This window comes from Benincasa hispida, chromosome 3 (assembly GCF_027475165.1).
Source record: "Benincasa hispida cultivar pf3 chromosome 3, pf3_genome.v1.1, whole genome shotgun sequence".
Classification (NCBI taxonomy): Eukaryota; Viridiplantae; Streptophyta; class Magnoliopsida; order Cucurbitales; family Cucurbitaceae; genus Benincasa; species Benincasa hispida.
This window is the reverse complement of record NC_143480.1, coordinates 29,325,753-29,348,120: the sequence shown is the minus strand read 5'-3', so window position 1 is coordinate 29,348,120 and position 22,368 is coordinate 29,325,753. Positions and strand designations below refer to the sequence as shown.

The following is a 22,368-nucleotide window of genomic DNA, read 5'->3' as shown; positions in this document are numbered from 1 at the left end:
CCGCCGTAAAATGGAAAAGAAAACTATGAACAGAGCACTAATGAATTCGTTAACTGATCAACCCCTTTTCTAAAGATTGTACTTGGTATTTATAGGGCATCAAAGGTGAAAGGCGGCTTTTCTCTCCCGGTTGTACAGATGGGACAGCTTTAATTTCTAATTGACGTGTCGGATGATCGTTACCAATAAAGCTGAATGTACTTTGTGATCGTTATCAGCTGTCAACTTAATTTGAATCCGACTGTCATCAGCTTTCTGTCCCATCGCTCTTAATTATCCTATCACCCAGATGCACCCACCTTGTTGCGCTGACCAAGTTACGGTGATTCTTCTTGGACGAATGTTTGCGAGTACGGTCAATGCAAAGTCTTGCGGTGAAGTTGCGTTCGACCAATGTATTCCTATGATCGCAATCTCTGTATTGCGTTAACACATATTCTGCACAAAAATGTAAAGATCAACTGCTTTAATGCGTTGGACATATGCGACCACAATATTATAGAATTTATGCTTAATGGACGCAATTTAACATATTTCATCAACGCAATCCAACATTGTTTAAGAACTTAGCACTATGATAACGTGTATTTCTGCCCATTATCAGTTATCACTTAAGGCATGATCCACTTGTATGTCTCCACATACATGCTTAAGTTACAACAATAGGCAGGGATCTTAGTTTACTTATTTGTGTTTAATGTAACTAAAATATCTCATATTTCATAGACAACAGTGAAGAAAATATCTCACACTATTACATCACAGGCATTTGTTCATACAGATGTTTATAAACTACAGAACCCTACGAGATTTAGGGCATCAACCCCAATAATTTATTGAATAACTGGATTTTTACCATCAACCCCAATAATTTATTGAATAACTGGATTTTTACCTTTCCTCTTACTGGAATTTGGATCCCTTCTGTCCTCGGGATTTCTAACGGTAGGGTCAAGATCCCCATCTATCGTCTGCTTGCTCCGTCTACCACTTCTTCTTGGCATTCTTACCTAGTTATGAAGTACACATGTTAGGGACTCACAATAGGGACCTGTACTAATGCATGAACTCTCTTTCCTTGCCTTAAAACCTTATGCTCTGCTACCAAATTGTCACACTCCTTCCAAGATTAACCTCTTAACCTAGAAAATAATGTTACGATAGCAGTTACCAATCCTTTTGTGGCACTTACTGCCTAGCTAACCTATTTAATCTGTTTAGGAACCCTGTAATAACATAATTAACATTCAGGAGCTAACAGAACTTAAAACATACCGACAATAGGAACTTAAACCAAATGGAAGTCACTCCCAGGGTGACACGAAGCCGAGCATGAATCTCACGGTGTGAACTCTTAGGAATGTGAGAGCTAAGAACAACATATCATATATGTTTCTCACACTGAAGTGTTCTATTTGTTTTCAGTAAATATTCACTTAGGTATATTCCGGCTAATAAAACAACCTAAGTCTAGGTGATTTTCCAAGTATAATATTTATATTTGAATTTAACCTACGATATCTAAGTGATAAACCAGCTTTAAAATCTCACATCGCTCACGCATGCTCATAAAATCGATTTAACAATGCTCAAGAACCGACTAAAACCTCCAGGTAGCAGGTGTTCCATAAACCGTCAACTTAAGTATCTCTACCTTAGACAGAATTTTAGCCCGAGTGAGTTTGTAACAAAAGTTTACAAGATGACAAACTACTTTAACTATTAAAACAAGTTGTTATTTGTTAACCCTAAGTGAGCATGCATCTTATCTTTGTTATGGATTTTAAATGTCTAATCCATTTTTATAATACTTCATAAAATATAGACATGCTTTTCATCCATAAGAAACACCAAGCATTTCAACATTTAATATAACTATTTATATTAAAAGTATGAAACCCTAAATCATGCATACTATATATTATAACAAATGATAACATACTTTCAATGCATGATACATGTTTCCTATGGTGGGATTTTAAATCTACATGACATACTATATGCACATACAAGATTTATTTAACTATAACATACATTCATAATGCATAAATAATTAAATACACACTGATATGGACTAGTTTTGGTGTCCTAAGCAAGCATACAACCTAAATTATTACAATAATAAACGGAAAAAGCCTTGAACCGCCATTGGAACGCACAAGCTGACCCGAACCACCGAACCAGACCTTCAGGGCTCCAAAATGGGCTGAATGGGTCAAATTCTTGTTGAACGGGACCAAAATGAGTCAAACCGGTCCAATCGAACCGCCTAGACCGCCGGTTGGTGCGCATGCGCGTTCTGTGTAAGCTGAAACACAGCGTTGCAACGCTTCGAGGTGTTTCACCTTTTTGATGGGCTGTCTAGAGAATAGCATTGCAACGCTCCAAGGGGTAGCATTGTTGGAGCATTACAATGCTATGAGGCAGTAGCTTCAAAAACGTTTTCCTGCTGTTGAGTCTGCTTCCTTCATTCTTCAATTACAACCTAATTATAACTATTGACTCTAACAAAGTTATAGACACTTAATCACACATTAAGGCCCATAAACAAAGAGCCAATTATAATAATTAACACTGAATTGAAGAGAAATCTAATACCAAAACTGAAATTATCTATATCAGCACACATTTTCATACAACCTATGAAAATCACCCACCAAGCTAAAATTAACGCAAATTGAGTGCTTAAATCATCCTCTGATACTAATTGTTGGTGTTGACATTCAACATGCAGAAGCAATTAGGATCTTAAGCACTTTAATTCCATCAATTTTAGCAAAGAAACATGCAAGTTCAAAACATTTCAAAAAATGGGATTTCAGTATTATACCTTTGTAAAATCCTCCTTCGGCTGCAATTCCAATTGAATTCTTCACTCGAATGCTTAAGGACCACCACTTGATCTTCCCTACTATCCTTTAGAACCTTAGATTGGGTTATGGGATCCAAAATGAGTAGGAATTCAAAAGATTTTTGGAGAGAAACACTAGTTTTTTGTTCAAGTGTTGAAGAACCCTTCTTCAACTAACCATGCATCCCTCTCCCTTCAATTGAATTGAATTTGATCTTTTATCAAATTCAGCATGCCATACAATTGAACCATAGTTTGGCACCAAAACCATTTGATTTTAGTAGGAATTTGTTGTCCAAAGTGGGAAAACCCCCGCTACGAATTTAAAATCAATTTTTCATTAATTTTCAATTAAATCAAAAAATAATAATATTTAATTTAATTTTCCAAAAATCAAATTAAAACAAAGTTTACTTATATATTTGAATTTTCATAAAATTCAAATTTTAAATTTTAAATAAAATTAATTCAAACAATTAATTTTAAATAAAATTTATTTAAATAATTAATTGAACACTAATTCCTCAATTAGGAACCTTATTCATGTAATTAATATTTAAATCAAATTTAAATATTCTCCAATTCTCCAATTTTGTTTAATTCGGTAATTAAATGTGTAATTGTATTGTATATAATTACTGATTCCTTTAATTGAATTTGAACGTTTCAAATTCACTCATCATGAGGTTTATCATGGGCTCCAACAATCCAAGATTAATTGGTTAAATTCTTTAAACCAAATTAATCAACATTTGTTGACTACCAGGTCACTCTACTAAAGTCCAGTAGTTGCACTCTTCTTAAATATATTTCTGTCTACTTCTCTTCCGTGGTACCGCAGCCTCTCTCTAAGTAAAGGTCAAGTCTCTCTTTCAGCTAGAATGTAAGGAAATTGAAAGATAACCATGATTAATAAGTCGACCCTTCATAAGTTGTTTGTAATAACGGTTGGGTCAAAATCTATTTTACCCCCGAGATTACATCTGACTTCTTAAGTTCCACTGGTTCTCTAATGAACAATTGATTTATGATCCAATCACCAAATCAAATCACTCTCGAGTCAATGAGAGGGTGGGGTCCCTTGTTCAAGACTCAGAATTAGTACTTAAGGGAACAACCTCTCTACTATCCCTAAAAGTGGGTAGAAGCGAATTCTATCTTATACCCTATGTCCCCAGCTATTTGTCCCATCTTACCTCTGAAATGGGAGGCTTATTGAGCTAGCATTGTTGAGTCAACCCTCACCCATAAAAATCTAAGGATAATCCCGAATAAACATAAGTTCATAGTTAGCTCAGGATTAAGGTGGAGTTACATAGGTAATCACTTTGAAATAGTCGGTCTTAAACAATAAACAACATTATAAAGTAACCGTGACTTATTTCTTGGTCCGGTCTCATACAAACTCTCTATACATGACGCCCCCATTCGCATATTTTCACATGAACGATTCAGGATCACATCATTTGTACTGGGCCGCATCCAATAATGTCCCTAGAATAAGGTACCTAGCCTTATCTATATACTATAAACCGTTTTAGCTATCTACTCAAACTTGATCCACTCGTATGTCTCCACATAAAGTTCGAGTACTCATATAATAATCATGGATATTAGTTTATTGGATTTAGTTTTTACAAGAGCAATTTACATATTCAATAATAGTTCTATTGAATAAACCTCAATAATATCTTTATTGCAAATAGAATATGTTTAATTTTATAAACTACGAATTTTAGGACATACAACCCAATATAAACTAGCTCTAATAGCTAAATGAATATGGAGAATCCTAACTAATCCTAGCTCTTTTGTAGCAAAAGTTACGAAAAGTATTTACCTTTATTCTGGAAGCCAAATTGAGTCCAAACCGTTCTTTTCTATGGAAGAGCTTCATGTGGGGAAGAGAACTCCTAAACTTGGTCCTGAGATATCGAGTTGGGAATGGAAAATCTCTAAGAATATTCAAGGATCCTTGGATCCTCGGAAGTTCTACTTTCAAACCAATTTTTTTGAATCCAGAATTTTTCATAAGGAAACTTCATCAAGCGTTACTTGCACAGAAGTCTCTTGGAAAATTCACTGGAATCTTAATGTACCATACATGACATAATTCCAACACATAAAAATTTGTAACTCACAGCAGGAATCCACATATCATGCTTTAGTAAATTGTCAAGTCACCTATGGTCATTCTAGTGAAATGTAAGTCTCGTAACAGTGTCATAAACAGAGATAATTATTTTGTGGTCCGGTCTTACACAAACTCTTTGTATAAGATACGTCCGCTCACATGTCTCCACATGAATGATCAAGATCATATTGTTGGTAACATTTTACAACAATTATAACAATTACAAAATGGGTCGTATCTGTAGTGTCACCGGGATAAGATACTCAGCCTTATCCATCTACTACAAACTGTTCAGGTCATTACTTAAACATAATCCACTTGTATATCACTTAAGCTACATCAAATAACCTTTACTCTTAGTTTATTAATTTTGGATTAATACACTAAATGTCAAATAAAATAATACTTATTTTATTAGTGGGGTGTGCAAATATAAAGTACATAAACTAAGTATAGTACACAAAACGATAAACTAGGGCATACACAACGTAAAAAGCCTTCAATACTATAACATCTGCATACGAGTCATATTCTACCTTCGATCTCCCCATTTGAGAAAAGTAAGCAAACCCATCCTCGCTATACCCTACACGAACAAGCCCAGTTATAACTATCGTCCAAGTCATTGCGTTTCTTATTGGAAATTCATGGAACATTTTTACAAATTCTCCCAGTTTCTCCTTCAATTTTCATAAACATATCCAGAAGAACGCTACTCAAGAAATCAGAGTTGACTAGACCTATTTCGACTGAAAACTCATGCAAGTTTGTATCATAAAAATAATTCAAATCGAGCCCACAAACCTTAAGAACAAGACTAAGTAGAAAGGGATTGTTGATGGTTGAAGGTTCGGGTTTTGTAGTTAGACGATGAAGATTATCCTTCGTCTCCGTTTCGGCGGCTGCCAAAACTGTAAAATTTCTTCCGATGTATTGCCTACAGAATAAGACCATGATGTTAGAGAAGGGCCATGAAAATTATTGCACTTTTCGTTGAGCCAAGTAATTTGATGGAGTGACATTGGAAGTGGTTACTTGGAGCTTATTAGAAGAATATTAATAATAAGCCCCAAAAGATAAAACAAATTTTTAAGAAAACTCTAAAAGACTTTTTAGAAGTGAAAGGTCCTAGTTACCCTTTAAAAACAACTCAAACCAATTTCTTAAAATATCATCTCTTTTAAAATAAGTTCTTTTAAGAAAAATATACAATTTTTTTCCACATTAGTTCTTAGGAACAAGTTGCAAAAGACATTGTAATTAAAGTATAGGATAGAAAAATCGAACTTCTGAACTCAAGATTGATAGTATAAATACTATACCAATTAAGCTACACTTACATTGGCAATTAAAACATCAATTTCTCTGTTACTTTAATTATAGAATTGAGCAAAGAAAGTTTTTTTTTTCTTTTTGTTGTATTCAATTTCATAATATTTAAGCATAGTTGACACAATGTGATGCATAATTAAATATTATTTCATTAAAGCATCCATAGTCAAAACACTTTTTAGATTTCAAATAAAGTTACAATACTCAAAACACAAAATCACAAACCTGCAAACAACAATGTGTATATGAAATTTGGAGTCAAGTAGCTATTCATACCCAACTACATCAAACTTGTTTCCTTTCATTCTACTTTCAGTTTCTTTCTTTTATATAATCTATATTTATATCTGTAAGAACTTGCAAACCCCAGATGAAAAACCACATAAAAATTTCAGCTTTCCTCCTGGACGAAAGACGATTCATCTCAAAGACAGAAACCCTTTTCCCAAAATCCTCTCCATCCGCCATTAAAACACAAACCCAGGTTCTCAATTTTGCAGAGAAGTTGTTCTCTCTTCTCAATTTCCGATTCTTTTGCCCCTTGCAGCTCTTGCCCTCTTCCACCTCTCGATGTTTCTCATTCTAGCGAAAATCCTTCTGATTTGATACAGTCTGCGAGATTGTTGAGTAATCACGTTCGCCGTTGAAGGGTTTTGGCTCAGGATTATTTCGTATCCATCGCGAAAAGAATCCATTCCTTCCGTCAGTAGCTGCCAGAATAGGCCTCCGGCGGCGGCGCCTCCCCTTCTCGCCGATGAGTATATTTTGTAGTATACCGTGTTGAATAGAATGTCCCTTTCACTTGTGCTGAAACCTGGAACCTTCCATGATTTTCCAAATTCTGTGAGGAGAATTGGCTTGTGTAGAATGTACTCTGCATCTTGTATGTGTGTTGAAATCCAATTGTTTAAGAATGAAAGCTGGTATTGATCATTTGAGCTTGATAACCTGTAAATTTGAATCCAGAAAATTTTTAATTAGGGTTTGAAATACTCTTAGACTTCCATAAATTCATTTTCAAGGCTCGTAACTCTTTTGTTTTGTTTGAGATGGGTTAACCCCATGCAAGGGGGAAAGTTCATATAATATTCAAGATTCTGTTACCATTGATCAGGATAGGAATGGAGAGTTGCAAAATCAATGCCAGGGATTCTGTTGTTTGCTATGAAGTCTGTACCAATGTTGAAACCTGGGTTGAGTCTCATTCTCTGAGGTGATGAGTGTCCATAGAATCCTTCTAAACCAGCTTCCAGCAAGTGGTTTCTATCAATGGACTTCACAAAGGAAGCCATTTCCATGATCCAAGCCTATATTCAAACCAATTGTGTAAGCTTAAAGATTTCGTTAGTCGAAATATGAAAACATACAACACTTGTGCTTTTGATGGATAGGGCATTCCAGGATAATGACAGCAATTGAGCTTCAATGAACCATTTTCTGATACAATAAATTCATTAGCTACATCTCAGATCCGTGAAGGGGGAAGCTAGAACTCACCTGGATTGTCCTTCCGGATGGGTCTGATGTGCATCTGGGCTCATTCATTAGCTCCCAGGCCATTATTGTTGGATCATCCTTGTAATGGATTCTGGTGAAACTGTTGTATCTGTTAAGAACGGTCTGAAGAAACATGAAACGAGACTTAGAATCGACCGGACAGAAATTTCAGGGTTCCAGTGTCCTTTGTTTTTTTTCTTCTATGAAGACCCGAAAGAACAGGGGAAAAAATGGTAATTTAACTTACCCTAATATGATTTTTGTAGAATCCCTTCACAACTGGGTTTCTGAAGAAATCATCATCAGAATTCAGGTACTGCCCCTTACTTCTTGCCCAATTTACATACTGCTTTTTCCCTCCAAAGTTTTCATAGTTGTTAACTAAGCTCAATATCAGCTTGATTCCAAACCTTCTGGCCTCAGCTACAACAAAGTCCATCCCCTGTGAAGGAAAATTTTGAATGAAGCCAACAGAATAGATAACAGAAAATAGGTCGACTGTATCCTGAAAGATACCTGAAACATTTGTTCATTGTAATTTCCAGGAGAGTATTGAAGAGGTCTATATCCACCATCACTGAAAGCCCAAGTTCTTGCAACCGTAAGGCCGTGGCTTGAGGCTTCGCGAAACACAGCAGAGACCTTCGATCTCTGAGATGGATCAGAGGCGACATACATCAGCCAGTAGGCATTGAAGCCGTTGGCATAGTAAGGACTTCCATTCAACAGAAAACGAGTTCTTCCAGTTTTGACAAAACCATCACCTGCAACACCATGGATGAAAATGGCCAACAACAGAGCCGAAGTCCAAAGCTTCATATCTGTTCTTCCTGTTTGGTTACTTTCTGAGCATAAATGAAGGGAGAGATGTTTAAGCAGTTAGCTTTATCAGAAGATGAGTATTTGTCCTCTTATCAACCGCTAGAGAAACAATATAAAGACAACTAAAAAGCTACAGTCACTTCTCTGGTGGAGTAAAGATGGTATCATTCCTTACCCTCTCTATTTTGTTAAACTTTGTGGCAAGTTTGCTTTTTGATGAGCCCCACAAAAAGAGAAAAAGGGAAGGAAAAGAAACCAAAGATGTGAAATTGCAGGCGTTAAAACAGTAGAAGAAGCTTAGTGGAAGAAGCTTTTATTGTCTTATTTTCATAGAAATTTGACCGTCACTTTTAAATCTATGATTATGCATTAATTGCAGGAATTTAGTATGTTTGGATTTCGAAGTGTGGAAAATCTAGGCCAATTTATACCTGAATCAGATTCTAATCAAACTCCTAATTCTCCTACCGACAAAATATTTGGTAGAGAGGATAGTACAAAAATGGAAGCAAGGTTAAATCCCATTAAAGGCAGATCTTGTTTGGTGGTCACAGCATTGATGCAAACTCTTGGAGTTTTATGAAAAATGGGCTGCCCCACATTTCTCCTAGCAGTAAAACAGAGTCTTCAACAGGTGCTATGAATATTTACCATTCTCCATGAAGGTTTCTTCATCCTTGGTCATTATTTAACATTATTTGTTATTATAACTCATTATTTCAAATGGGGTTGGGAAGATTAAATTTTGATCTGAAGATTTAAATTTTGCTACTAAGGGCAGTAAGAAAGAAAGTAAAGGTGAAAAGGTGTTATGGAGGTTTGAAAGTTGAAAATGGAGAAAGATTAGTCTTAAATGGGAAAATCTTGGGCGCAATCTACGGAAGAAGACAAGTGTGATAACTTTAATTGTCTACACGGTACAGGCTCCACTCTCACTCTTCCCCACCATTCAACCATTTCCTTATCTTGTTCTTGCCTACTTTCTTCATTTGGGCTTCCTCTCTCTAACTAACCACTTTTCAATGGACTTGGGCCTAATCTATGCCTAACATCGGGATCGAGAATGATTTTGAAATGGTCAAAATCATTTTTATCCAATCTTAAATTACTTGCAAACATTTTTTCAACCTTTTAAATTCTATTATGATCTTATAAAAATTGCGTCGAAAAGAGTATGGCCAAGATAGTAAATTGAATTCGAATATTAGATAGATTGATAAAAATGGTTTAAATCATTTCAAAATCAATTTGAAATTAATTATTCTTCTTTAAGTATTGTAGAAGTATTCATTTGAAACCAATTACCACCACGTCCTGAAGGTGAATCTTATTCCATGAATTGGTATAGGGAATATATGACAAAGTTGAGGGTTATGTTGTACTTATCCTCATCATGTCATCTAGGCCTAAAGCTTTACTATTCTTCTATTACATATAAAATATCCTCTTTTTTTTTAACTTTATGAATTATGTTGAGGATTGTTTAAGATAAGGTTCAAAGTCCACATACAAATCCAAAGGCATAGGATACTAAGAGGAAGTATAGGGGAACCTGCGTTCCAAAAAGGAAAAGTCAATGTCTCAGTGTTTAAATTGACCAGTAAACTGGTAAATATATACCCATCGAAAAATAATCAAGTTGTGCTTGGTCTAACCACCTACAACCTCGAGTGTCGAAAACGACCCTGACATTGTTGGCATCACATGTAACCAAAGGCGAGTGTCAAAGAAATGGCCTATAAATAGTCTCATTCGAAGACTCCCCAATGAGAAAGAGTAAGTAATCTCCAAATGAGAACCTTATTCTTACTTCTTGCATATTAATTTAACTATACACTTCATATACTTAGGCATTAAAGTGTGGTAGTCTCAGCACCACACCAATGCAAAGATCTCTTACCCATGTTAGTTCGAGAAAGTGAGACTAGACAATGAGAAGTGAGCCACAAATGAAGCCTACGAGACACTCATGGTGACAACAAATTCACATGAGTTAGATTGGTTGTTAACCTGCAAAGTTTTTCTATTTAAAAATTAAAAGTAATATAAATGAATATCTTGAAGTCTTCCATAAAAGAGAGATTACTAAAATCTTCTACCATGAAAAGAGGGGAAATTGTGACAGTGAAAGAAAGGTTGGATAGATCGAATTCAATCATAAGTAGAACATGGCCTATTAGTTCAGCTATTTCTCCTTCCATCGAAAGAAATTAAAAGTAACCCATCTTGGTTTATAATTTAGAAAAATCTATAGAAATCTATAGTGTTACATATCAGTTAATTATTAAGAATAGTATATCGTACAAACTCCCGTCAAGTTAACCAATTAGCCTTATCTCACACAATGTCAATGCAATGTTTGAATTATTTTTAAATTAGCTTTCATTTTCATTATCATCTTTTGTTATCTAAATTCATTATTAGAAATGCACATTTACAAGTTCAATTGAACCAACCTTTTGCCGAGATAATGATAGGTGTTAAAAACCATACTTTTTATGGCCCCATTTATAACTAGTTGGACCATATGGGTAACCAATTGATTTTTTTTATTTTTTATTTTTGAATTCTCACAATATCTTACTATTGTCTTGTTTGCATATTATTTTTAGTACAATAGCTAAATTCTTAACCAAATTTTAAAAGTAGGAATAAATTTTTAAAAACTACTTTTTTCAGTTTTTAACTTTTGGCTTGTAAAAAATAGTTCTAAAAGCGATGAAGGTATTTGTAGGATTATTTTTAAAAATAAAAACAAAAAACTAAGGTTCCATTTTATAACTATTTTGTTTTTTTATTTTTAGTTTTTCAAAATTAAGGTCATTTTTTCTTATTTCCTTACAATGATTTGCATGTTTCTTGAGTATGAATTAAATTATTAGCCAAATTTAAAAAATAAGAACAAAATTTTTAAAAACAACTTTTTTTTAATTCTCAAAATTTGACTTGATTTTTGAAAACAATAGTAAAAACTAGAAAACAAAGTAAGAAATCTAGAGATAGAGAGATGATTATAGGCTTAATTTTTAAAAGTTAAAAATCAAAACCAAATAATCACTAAACAAAATTTTGATTTTTCATCTTTTATTAAGTAAAAGAGGTGAATTTTTCACTGAATTTCTAAAAACCGCTTTTAAATCTACAAATCCTGCTTTCATCCCTAAGTTTTTAAATTGTGTTGGAAAGTGTTTCTAAAATCAAGTCAAATTTTAAAAACTTAAAAAAATAATTTTTAAGAACTTATCTTTGCCTTTGTTTTTTAAATTTGACTAAAAACTCAAAAGGAAAAATGTAAATCAATGTAAGAAATTGAAACAAGATAAATTCAATTTTTGAAAAAACTAAAAACCAAAAATTCTTTAATAGATTGATGGGTCATTCAAGAAAGATGGACCTAAAGAGACTCACTTACATGAAGCAAGTCCCCAACTTTAGGAAACATCACTGTCTTAACCTTCAATTAACAGAACACAACTCCCATTTATTGCATCATCTGCAAGCATTAAAAGCTTATTTCATTAAAAACATATGGATACATCCACACCATGCCATCCAACTCAAAGATATTATTCTCCCCCTCAGCTATAATGAAAGGATTAGAATAGGCTTTACACAGAAAAACTTCATCAAAGAGTTCCCAAGTCCTCTCTTCAAACAATTATTTGATGCTCAAAGAAATATTTCAACTACAGTTAGCGGTAAACAGACTGTATATCATTGCATGAATTGCCAAAATTTCAGGTGTTATAACCCTGTTAGATCTGAAAAAGAAGAAAAAAATCAAGCATCAACCCCTTTCACCTTTAATTATAGGGCCGACGATTTATAAGGACTATACCTTAGGCATGAGAATACTTCTGACAAAAGCAACATTTGATGTCAACATTATACCACATGTATGATTGGATGTATGCCTCCTTTTATTTTTCCTTTCTATAACACGGTACATAAGCTAAGTCTTGTGTCAGCAGCTAATCTGTTACATCATCATGCTCGGCCTTCGTATTGTTGCTGGATGGCAAATCTTTTCTCGAGGGAAGATATGACCAAGCTAAGACTGCAGTGCCGAGTGTGATTGCAGTAGCAACCGAACCCCAGATCCATCTTTGCCTTCTTTTCCTTCTCAACCTCTCGCGCCGTGCCAAATCTGACAACCAAATAAACACAGACAAGGCTTAGCCAGCAATTCGGACATTCATTCGACACATAACCAAGGAGACCAGAGAACTGAAGCCTAGAAAGGTAGATCATAGGGTCCAGGAATAATGTATGGAAAGAAGATTTCATTCCTCACCATCTGAATATTTTTTCAATACTTGACTTAACTTGTGAAAGAAAAAATGCACCAAGGCCAAATGGAGGACTGTAGTTTGTAAAGGAACCAAAGGATCTAATCGAATCCTGTTCTACATCTAGATTCGGTGAAACTCTGAGTAAAAATGAGCTAAGAGGCAACTTGCACATTTTTGCTGTTATATTCTGTTAGGAACCAAGGTAGTATAGGCTACCTTTATCCCACATCCGTTAGAATGGGATGACCAACATGGTCCTTAAGTGGTTTGGCTCTCCCTAGCTGGGTTTTGATGTGTGGTTCACCAAGGTGCTTAAGTACCTAACATATTCCTTTGAGATCCATTATTTCAATTGAACTTGAAAGGCGATAAGAGGGAACAAACCGTGAAGCACACAGCGTCACATCACTATCAGTGGATCACTCCTCAAACTAATATGTATTCAGAATGGCCATAAGAAATTTGTCAACAGTAGACAAAGTACTCCTTGATCTGTTCAGTGCATTTGCACTGTTTCTGAAAGTACATCAGGTCAACCACGGACTACAACTTTGATAATATAAGCTCTACTAGTCAGGGACACTGTTTGAATAGTTGCATCCAGGTAGATAAGAAAGAATTGAAATTTGAGCACGTGATCATGTCAGCAAAACAGAATCCAATGACTGGCCGAAGCCTTCATCCCTTACTTTGCATGTAAGAATAATCCTATAGAAAACCACGCCTCAAAACTAATAATCATTTCCATCATGCCATCTTACCGGAAGCCTATATTTATATGCACAAAAATTCTAATCTAGTCATTACAGGCCTTCATCCCTTACTTTCCATGTAAGAATGACCCTTTGAAAAACCACGCCTCCTAGTTAATAAATATTTCTATCATGCCCCTCTTATTTGGAAGTCTTTAATTATATTCAAAAAAAATCTGATCTAGTCATTACAGTAATCTAACCACTCACTATTTCTTTCTATATATTATAAAGAAGTTTGATAAAAATCTGATGCAGTAGCAACTAGCAAGTGGGTAAGAAGTCCAGAAAACAAAAGAGTAAGAATGACACAGAACATACAGAAATTAAACACAATACAACGAACGCCCTCAATGCCCACCACCCTTAAGAAAAATAAAACAGAAAATGAAAGAGAAGGGGGAGGTCAAGAAACCAACATTGAGTGATTGAAATTACAAAATACCAGTTAGAGGTTTACAGGGTCCTTACCTACAGCTTCTTGATTCCTCTGAGACATTTCATGATTCACTGCCTCATAGTAATGGAGCCGGTCCAGCAATCGAGCGATCTCAAAATTCTTGACTTCAAGCTGCGCCTCCATCTCAGTCTCCACCTCTGCCCTCGCTATACCCCTTCCAATAGAATCTGACACGAACCTTGCAAGATAAACTTGTTGGCACAATTCTTCAGCAGGGTCAGAATCTAACTGATTCCCTTCTGTGGCTACTGGGGGATCTGAAGGAAGGGTCAATCCTACAAGCAATAATTGTTCTCTAAGCCTCCGCCACTGGCCCTGCAATTTATTCAGTGCTTCCTCAGCCTGCTTTCGTTTCTCTAGTTCCATCAATAGTGTTAGTTTCATTTCACGTAATTCAGCTTCAATATCAGAAATGGATGGTTGTGGCAAGCCCTCAGAGGAAAGCTCTGCAGAACAAAACTAGGTCATTAGTATTGAAGTTGACTTCAAGTTAGCAATCACAATTTTATGCAAGTAGTACAAAGGCAAGTCATAGATTAAAAAAAAAAAAATCTACATTTCATCCCATATCCCAGCTTTCAACTAGCATGATCTCTGAATTTCATCATAGCACATCCATTAATCCAACCCAACTACAAAAGATGCATGTGCTATACAATGACTGATCCAGTTACACTAGATTCTAGAACATTAAAAAAAAATGAACAAATGAACAAATTTCTCTTGCACAACAAAAGCCCAAAACAATTTTTAAAAAGTGACAAATGAAGAATCAACTACCAAACAGTAAATTGCTAAAATGGGGCCAAGAACAATCTGTAGAATAAACTATTGCAATCAAAAAAATATACCAGAATAACTTTTCCTCATCCACAGATCCATGCTTACCTTCCCAAGCATCATAAAATTCACCCATAGGAGTACCAAACTTAGCTGAACGTTCAAAACCATTATCCTCTCCATCCGTGTTACTCGTAACACTCAAAGAATCATGTGGGTCAAAGAAATCTTCAGTATCTCCAATACTTTCTGAATTTGACACAACCACCTTCAATGAATTTTTTTCCCGAGCAACACCATTACTCACCACTATACTGCTTTCATGATTACTGTGATTGTTCACAAGTTGAACAGCTGTAGCGCCATGATCACCATCAACACTCCCATTTTGACGAACATTACTACTACTAGCACAATCTGGACCATTTCTGTCTCCATCTTTTTCTGGAATAGGCATGCCAACAGTAACAGAAGAACCCTCAGTCGATTTTACATCATTGCTATCCGAACCCTTCACACTCCCATTTCCTACATCATTATCATTCATCTTTTTTCGAGAGACATCGTCCTCAGAGAAACTCTTCAAAAGACGAGGCCCACGCCGCTTGTGATTGACAATATAAGGGGAAGGAGGAAAAGAAGATGGTGAATCCGGAAGAGGAGTTGCCTCTGGGGTGGTATATAGTGCTGGCTTTATTTGAGGCCGCTGAACTTTCCTGTCAGCCACTGATGCGCTATTTCTCCTCTCCAACTTAGTGCTTGGAGCACGGTTAAGGGTTAGAGCAGGCTTAGGTTTAGGAAGGGATTTATCGACAGATTTGGAAGTTCCAGGTTCTAACAACCTGTCCAACGCAATTGTAGTGAATGTTGGCATGATTCTGCATTCGAAGATGCAACAAACTCAGTGAGTATACAATAATCCAAAAACCTCAATCGAATAGCACTAATTTACAAAACAATACCACAGTAAACACATCCCATAATAGTCCCTATCAGCCAAATTTTAAAAAACAACGCATAAATCATTGCTAAAGTAATGCCAAAACCTCAATCGAATTGCACTAATTTAAAAAAAAACATTACTACAGTAAACACATCTATAATAGTCCCTTTCAGCCAAATTTTAAAAAACAAAGCATAAACCATTGCTAAAATAATGACGAAACCTCAATCGAATTGCCCTAATTTAAAACCAAAAAAAAAAAATTGCTAAAGTGAACACATCCCATAATAGTCCTATTCAGCCAAATTTAAAAAACAAAGCATAAAGCAAAACCTTGTAATAATAAAATAAGAGAATACAAATAGAAAATCATAGATAATCCGCCATAAGAACATCTTAAGAACTAGCTATTACACAAAGTAATCACACCAAAAACGAATCTACAAGGGACAAAAACCCAAACCAGATTAAATCCAAAAAAACACAAAGCTCAACCTCCAACAAAGCAAGAGAAGGTTTCAAAACAAATAAAACCCCTCAAAATAAACCGTCCAAAAAATCAAATTAAAAGAAGAAAAAAAGAAATCCCAATAAAACCCATCAACGATTCTCAGATAGCCCGCACATCTAACCCTCAGAAACCCAAAAAGAAACAGATTCCCAAAACACGATTCTCCATACCCTTCGTTCAAACATCGAACAAAATCACTCAAAATGAAATAAAAAAACAACCCAAAGCAGAACGTACCTGAAAACAATAAGAAGATGGCGACAAAAAAACCCTAGACGCAAGAGGCAAGAAGGGAAGCAGAGGATCGGGGAGGAGTCGGTAAGTTGATAGAAAGGACAGAAAGTCCCATTTTACAGTATCGATTCCATTTCTGTAGACTCTTCCCCGTCCTTCATAAAAAGAGGATGAAGATAAATGGGGGGTTCCAAGAGAGAGAAATTGAAATCCCTCCTCTCCAAGTTTTTTTTTTTTTTTTTTTTTTTTTGGGGGGGGGTGTTAGGGTCGCAACCAACAACCGCCTCTTCCTCTTCGCCTTGTCACACACGCAGTCACCTTCTCCGCAAATATTTGAAGAAACCCTTTTTTCCTCTCTCTCTCTCTCTCTCTCTCTCTCCCCCCTTCTCATCTCTTCCTTAATATTCTTCTTTTTAAATCAAAACATCTTTTTTTCTCTCTCTTTTTTGCCCTTTTTGCTCGTGGCACTTACGCGGTCGAAATGTCGGAATTGCCCTTCCATGCTCTTTGGAAATACCGCTCCAGTTTAGAATGTTTTGGAGTTTTCGCATTACCAGTTTTTTCCTTTTCCCCAACGTGTCGTTTATACAAGGTCTCTGGACTATATATTTTAATTTTTTTTTTTTTTTTACAAATATCAATTTATATTTTTAAATTTTGAATGTTGTATCCATTTATATCACGAACTTTCATAATTATATCAAAATTTTTTATTATATTTTATTTGGATACACTTATAAATATTTATAGTTTAAATTAATATAATTATTAGTATGAATTAAAATGGATATAAATCCTAAAATTTAGATTTTAAATTGATACAAATTCGAAATTTTAAAATTTAAATTGATATTTTTTATTTTGAAGATTTAAATTGATATAATCTCGAAGGTTTTGGGATATAAATTAATATGTGTCTTTAACTTTTTTTAATTAGAAAAGAAGAGCATGCAATACGGTGTCTTTTAACATTGTTTTTTTTTTTTTTTTTGAAAAGTGTGCCTTGTAAAAGTGCCCTAATTTCATTACGTACGGTCACTACCATTCTGTTTGTGGATGTAGATATTTCTTTCGCTTTTTTTTCCTCCCTTTAAAAAAATATTTTTACTTTCAAATTTAAAATGATGTAACAATTTAATCTAAAATTTTAACGGTTTGGTAAGAGAAATGAAAATTGTGTTATATTTTATGTTTTTAGATATATATTTAGTAGTAAAATTTAAAAATTAAATTCTAATTTAAATAATTACAAATTAATTATAGTTATCTATTAAATATTAATTGATAATAAACTATTATTATTTTATTTATGAAGTTAAAAAATTTGTATGATTATTATTTTATAATATTATATAATTTATAAGATAAGGTGAAATTTGTCTCTATGATTTGATAGATTTAAAATATAGTTATTGTGGTTTATAATTAGAATTTATCCTTTAGGATTTGATAAAAATTTCATTAATAATCCCTATGGTAGGGATTATTTAAGAGAATTTAGCAGATCACATGGACTATATATGAAATTATATCAAACCATACGAACTAAATTATAAAATTTAAAACTATATGGAATAACTTTTAACTTCATCCAAACTATACGGATTAGACTTGAAGTTTAACCTAATTTATAATACATTACATAATACATATTTTAATTTTAAAAAATTTTAATTGAGTTGGTAACAAGACACTGTATTTTTATTTAATATAATTCTATATTTTAACTTTTAAAATTCAAATTCTTAATACAATGAAAATATTAAAAAAATAATTGTTTTCAGAATTTACATTGTTTGAACTACATAATCAAAAAACAGTTTTTAGAGACACAGTTGACTGCCAGACACATTCACTGAACTAAGTGAATCTACAAACATAAAACATAATTCAGATTGTAAACCAAATAGGCCTTAAATTTGTCCCGATATACTTTAGATAATATTGCGTTCTTAACTTTAAAATTGTGAAGGGTTGCAATTTTTATCTAAGTTTTCTTTTAAAAATTTATTTACATTAGGGACTTAGTCCCTAAAATTTAATTGGTAACGATGTAGTCTCTTATTTTCAATAGTAACAATTTAATCCATATATTTCACAATTTGTAACGATTTAGTCATTGTTATGAAATAATTTATTAAAATTTAATGAAAAATTCTTATATATTTAGATTAATAAACTAGTCTATAATCCTTTTTTTTTTTGCCTTAAACTATAAGAATAAGTCGTTACATGATAAAGTTTACACTTAATTTTGAAGAAAATTTTCATAATATAAACTAAACGCAATCCAATTGAAGCGCGAAGGATTATCAATTTGATTGCATTTTAAAATTACGTGAAACTCACTAGTGGATATCCTTACCCTGTTGTTACCATACAGTATGAGAATTATCAATATGTCAAATTTACTGTTTCGTTATTGTTATAGTTACCATTTGGCCTAAACTAAAAGGATAAAAATAAATATGATAAGTTCATAATTTTGAATAAATATGATCATAAGCAATTCAATTACATTCACATTTGTGGTATATTACAATTGATACATCAATAGAATATCATTATGATTATACCAATTTTCATTACAGATCGATAAACGTGGCCTTAATTTAAAATTTTAAATTTGATACCATCTCTGAAGTCTAGGTATAAATTGAAATTTTTTAATTAAATTCACACGCTTTTTTTTTCGGCTTTCACACACGTTATTAAAAAAGATCTAAAAAAGAATTTTTTAAAAAATAGAAATATGAAATTACGAAATGGGTAGGTGAGGTGAGGTCAAAGTTGGCATTTGATTTAGGGTTGAGAACATCCTTTAGAGAACAAAATTGGAGCGCCGTTAAAATTTAAAATTAAACGGCGTGACATTTTTTTTTTTTTTTTAATTTAAATTTTTGCCACCATTTTGATATTTAAAAAATTAAAAGGACAAGCTTCGGGAATTTCCACTTTGTAGGCTCTTTTTCCCTCTTTGGCTGTGATGAGGGTTCGAAATGGGAACCCAGCTCTTTTGACCGTTGAATAAGTAACCAAATTTGAATGCATTCATTATTTTTTTAAAAAAATATTAAAATATGACCAGGTTTGCTCGACGATAATTAACAATAAAAAATGTTCGATTCTTTATCTCAGAAGTTATTGTAAAAAAAAAAAAAAAGTTAAAATATGATTTAAATCTATATATTTTAATTGTCGAATTTTAGTCTATTTATTTTCGATAAAATTCATATTTAATCATTTTCCTTTTGATAATTCTTTTGTCAGAGTTACTTTTTTAATTGGTTCAACAATAATAATAATTTCATAAAAGACAAGACGTTATGAAAATATTTTCACAATTTATTTATAGATGTACATAAAGACTATTTCTTTTTTTTTAAAAAAAAAAATCAAATAAGAAATTAACAGGATTGACTAGTTTTGAGAATTATTAAAGTACATATATTAAAAATAGATAATTGAAAGTACAAATATTAAAATGAAACAAAATTAAAATATAGGTACTAAAATAGTTTTTTTAAGGGAAAAAAAGAAAAAGAAAAAAACCAAACTACCCCATCTTTTTACTATTTGATCCAAAATTATAGATTTAGTCAATGAGTTTCTAAATTTTCTAAGATTTACGAATTTTACTAGATATAAAATTGAAAGTTTAGGATTGCATTTAAATTGTATATCTAATAAATCAAATCATTTTTCTTTTAAAGTTTCAAATTTGTCAAAGATCTACTAAACAATTCTAAAAGTGCAGTGATCATAAAACACAAACTTCATCATAAAACACAAACCTCATAATTCAATAATTAAACTTTAAAACTTAGAGAAATTGTTTTAAATAGAAAATTACTGGAAATATTTACAAATATTTCAAAATGTCACCGTATCATTATCTATGAATAATAGATGATAGTATTCTATTAATGTCTATTATTAATAGACGGTAACATTTTGCTATATTTATAAATATTTTGATTAATTTTCTTATATTTGAAAACCATCCTAAAACATAACCCTCTAATCGAATAATCTCATGGATGAATAACAATATAAATATTAAACTGTAACAGATGAGTTTGCTAGAGAACTTAATCTCTTTAAACCATTTACCTTTTCATTTGCCTCTAAGATCAGTAGTTAATTTTTAATTCTACAATATAAATTTTATTTTTTTAATCGAAATTCACATGAAATTTCTCATTTTAGTGAGAATCAGTAGAATTCCTAATACCCATTAAATTTTGGTTGCCAGAGGTATTTGTTATTTCTCACTAACTGCAGAACATTTTCTAAGTTCTAGTTTTTTTTTAAAGGATAAATATGATAAATAAATCTGACTTTATTTTTAGTTTTCTATATTTGAAATTGAAGCCTATTTTATATTATGATTCTCACATCTCTAGGAGAAATACTTTAATTCTTAGCTAAATATCTTTTTAAAAAAATCAGAAATTACTTGTTTTTTTTTTTAATTTTTAAAATTTAACTTATTTTTTAAATCATTAATGAAAAAGAATAGAAAAATAATGGATAGAAACAAGGTTTATAATCTTAATTTTCAAAAATTTAAAATAAAAAACTTAATAGATATAAAATTGTTGGTAAAAATTATGAAATTTGAAACATCAAATTGAAGTAGAGCTAAAAATATAAAGAGTTGTTTTCAAGTAAAAAAAAAATATAGTTAACTTATTTATAAACATAGCAAAATGTCGTTATCTATCGTTGATAAACTGCGATCAATCGGTGATAGAAGTTTATTACTAATAGACAGTGACATTTTACTGTACTAAAAAATATCTTCAACAATTTTACTATTTAAAACAATTATCTAAATATTTAAACTAAAAAAAAAAAAAAAAAAAGGAAAAAAAGACTGTGAGAATGTCCAAAGTTAAAGCTGGCTCTGTTTCAAATTGTTTCCATACCATCACTGTCTGTACTAAGAATTATGAAAAGAAAGAGGCTAATGGCTAATAACCAAATATAATTTCCAATTGATAATTTGATAGGGCACCATTCAAACTCTCTTTTCAGGTTCTTGTTTCTCCATGTTTCATGTGGTTGTCTTTTTTTTAAAAAAAAATAATAATTTAACTTCTTCTTCATATTTTATTCTTTAGATCTGGGATTCCTTCTCTGGAAATGACCATGTTCCCAAACTTTGTGAGCAAATTTGCAGCCTCAAAAAGTTTGTGGTTGTTCCTACACAATTTCTTATAACAGATATATCAATTCAATTCTTCTTCCACCTTTTATTTCTTTAAAATAATTAATTTGTATTTTTTATAACATTAAAAATTACTCCTCTATTTAAGTTGTCAATAGTTTAAAATTTCAATTTTTTTTTTTTTAGCAATTAGCTATGCTAGCTCAAGAAAAGTGCAACATAAGTTTTTCTCTTTTACCATAAAGAATTTTTTTATTTTCAACCAACCATATATTTTCATACAAATATTTTCCATTGAATTTTCATATCATTTCACCTCAAACTTGAATAATGTGATTTCTCTAATATTCTTCATTTCTCTCTATTCTATCTACTTGTACGGTTTTCTTTTTCTTCTTCTTTTTTTCATTATGTTGTGTTATGTTTTTTATATCCCTCTTATGTTCTTATTTATGTTATATTAGTGATTTTTATTTTTGTATCTACTTCATTTTATAATAAACAATTTACAATTATTTTATATGCAAATATTTCATGTCCTTTAATTTTGTACTTATTTTCGAATATTTGATATTACTTTTAAGTTT

The 22,368-nt window shown here is 32.5% G+C and overlaps 2 protein-coding genes and 1 long non-coding RNA gene across 5 annotated transcripts; 1 reads left to right on the top strand and 2 right to left on the bottom strand.

Annotated features, from left to right (window-relative positions):
- Positions 1-6,446: 6,446 nt before the first annotated feature.
- LOC120074617 (mannan endo-1,4-beta-mannosidase 7-like) lies at positions 6,447-8,775 on the bottom strand. Its single transcript, XM_090312109.1, is given in 5 exon segments — positions 6,447-7,265; positions 7,422-7,624; positions 7,815-7,937; positions 8,062-8,297; positions 8,300-8,775. Coding segments are annotated over 5 exon segments (1,326 nt in total). The 5' UTR covers positions 8,634-8,775; the 3' UTR covers positions 6,447-6,835.
- Positions 8,675-9,069, top strand: LOC150037185 (uncharacterized). Its single transcript, XR_016528536.1, has 2 exons — positions 8,675-8,797; positions 9,016-9,069. It is a non-coding gene; the product is annotated as an uncharacterized LOC150037185 (long non-coding RNA).
- Positions 9,070-12,096: 3,027 nt separating this feature from the next.
- On the bottom strand, positions 12,097-17,040 carry LOC120073808 (netrin receptor DCC). 3 transcript variants are annotated; one of them, XR_016528430.1, is made up of 5 exons: positions 16,612-17,036; positions 15,029-15,798; positions 14,152-14,586; positions 12,475-12,783; positions 12,097-12,129 (listed from the first exon to the last, which is right to left on the bottom strand). XR_016528430.1 is itself a non-coding variant. In XM_039026664.2 (4 exons), the coding sequence occupies exons 2-4, from the start codon at positions 15,792-15,794 to the stop codon at positions 12,608-12,610; spliced, it is 1,377 nt and encodes a 458-aa protein (XP_038882592.2). In that variant the 5' UTR covers positions 15,795-15,798; positions 16,612-17,040; the 3' UTR covers positions 12,259-12,607. The 3 variants fall into 3 exon arrangements, 1 of the variants encoding a protein (XP_038882592.2); XR_005480814.2 differs by lacking the exon at positions 12,097-12,129 and adding an exon at positions 12,259-12,397; XM_039026664.2 differs by lacking the exon at positions 12,097-12,129 and having other exon boundaries at positions 12,259-12,783; positions 16,612-17,040.
- Positions 17,041-22,368: the final 5,328 nt, after the last annotated feature.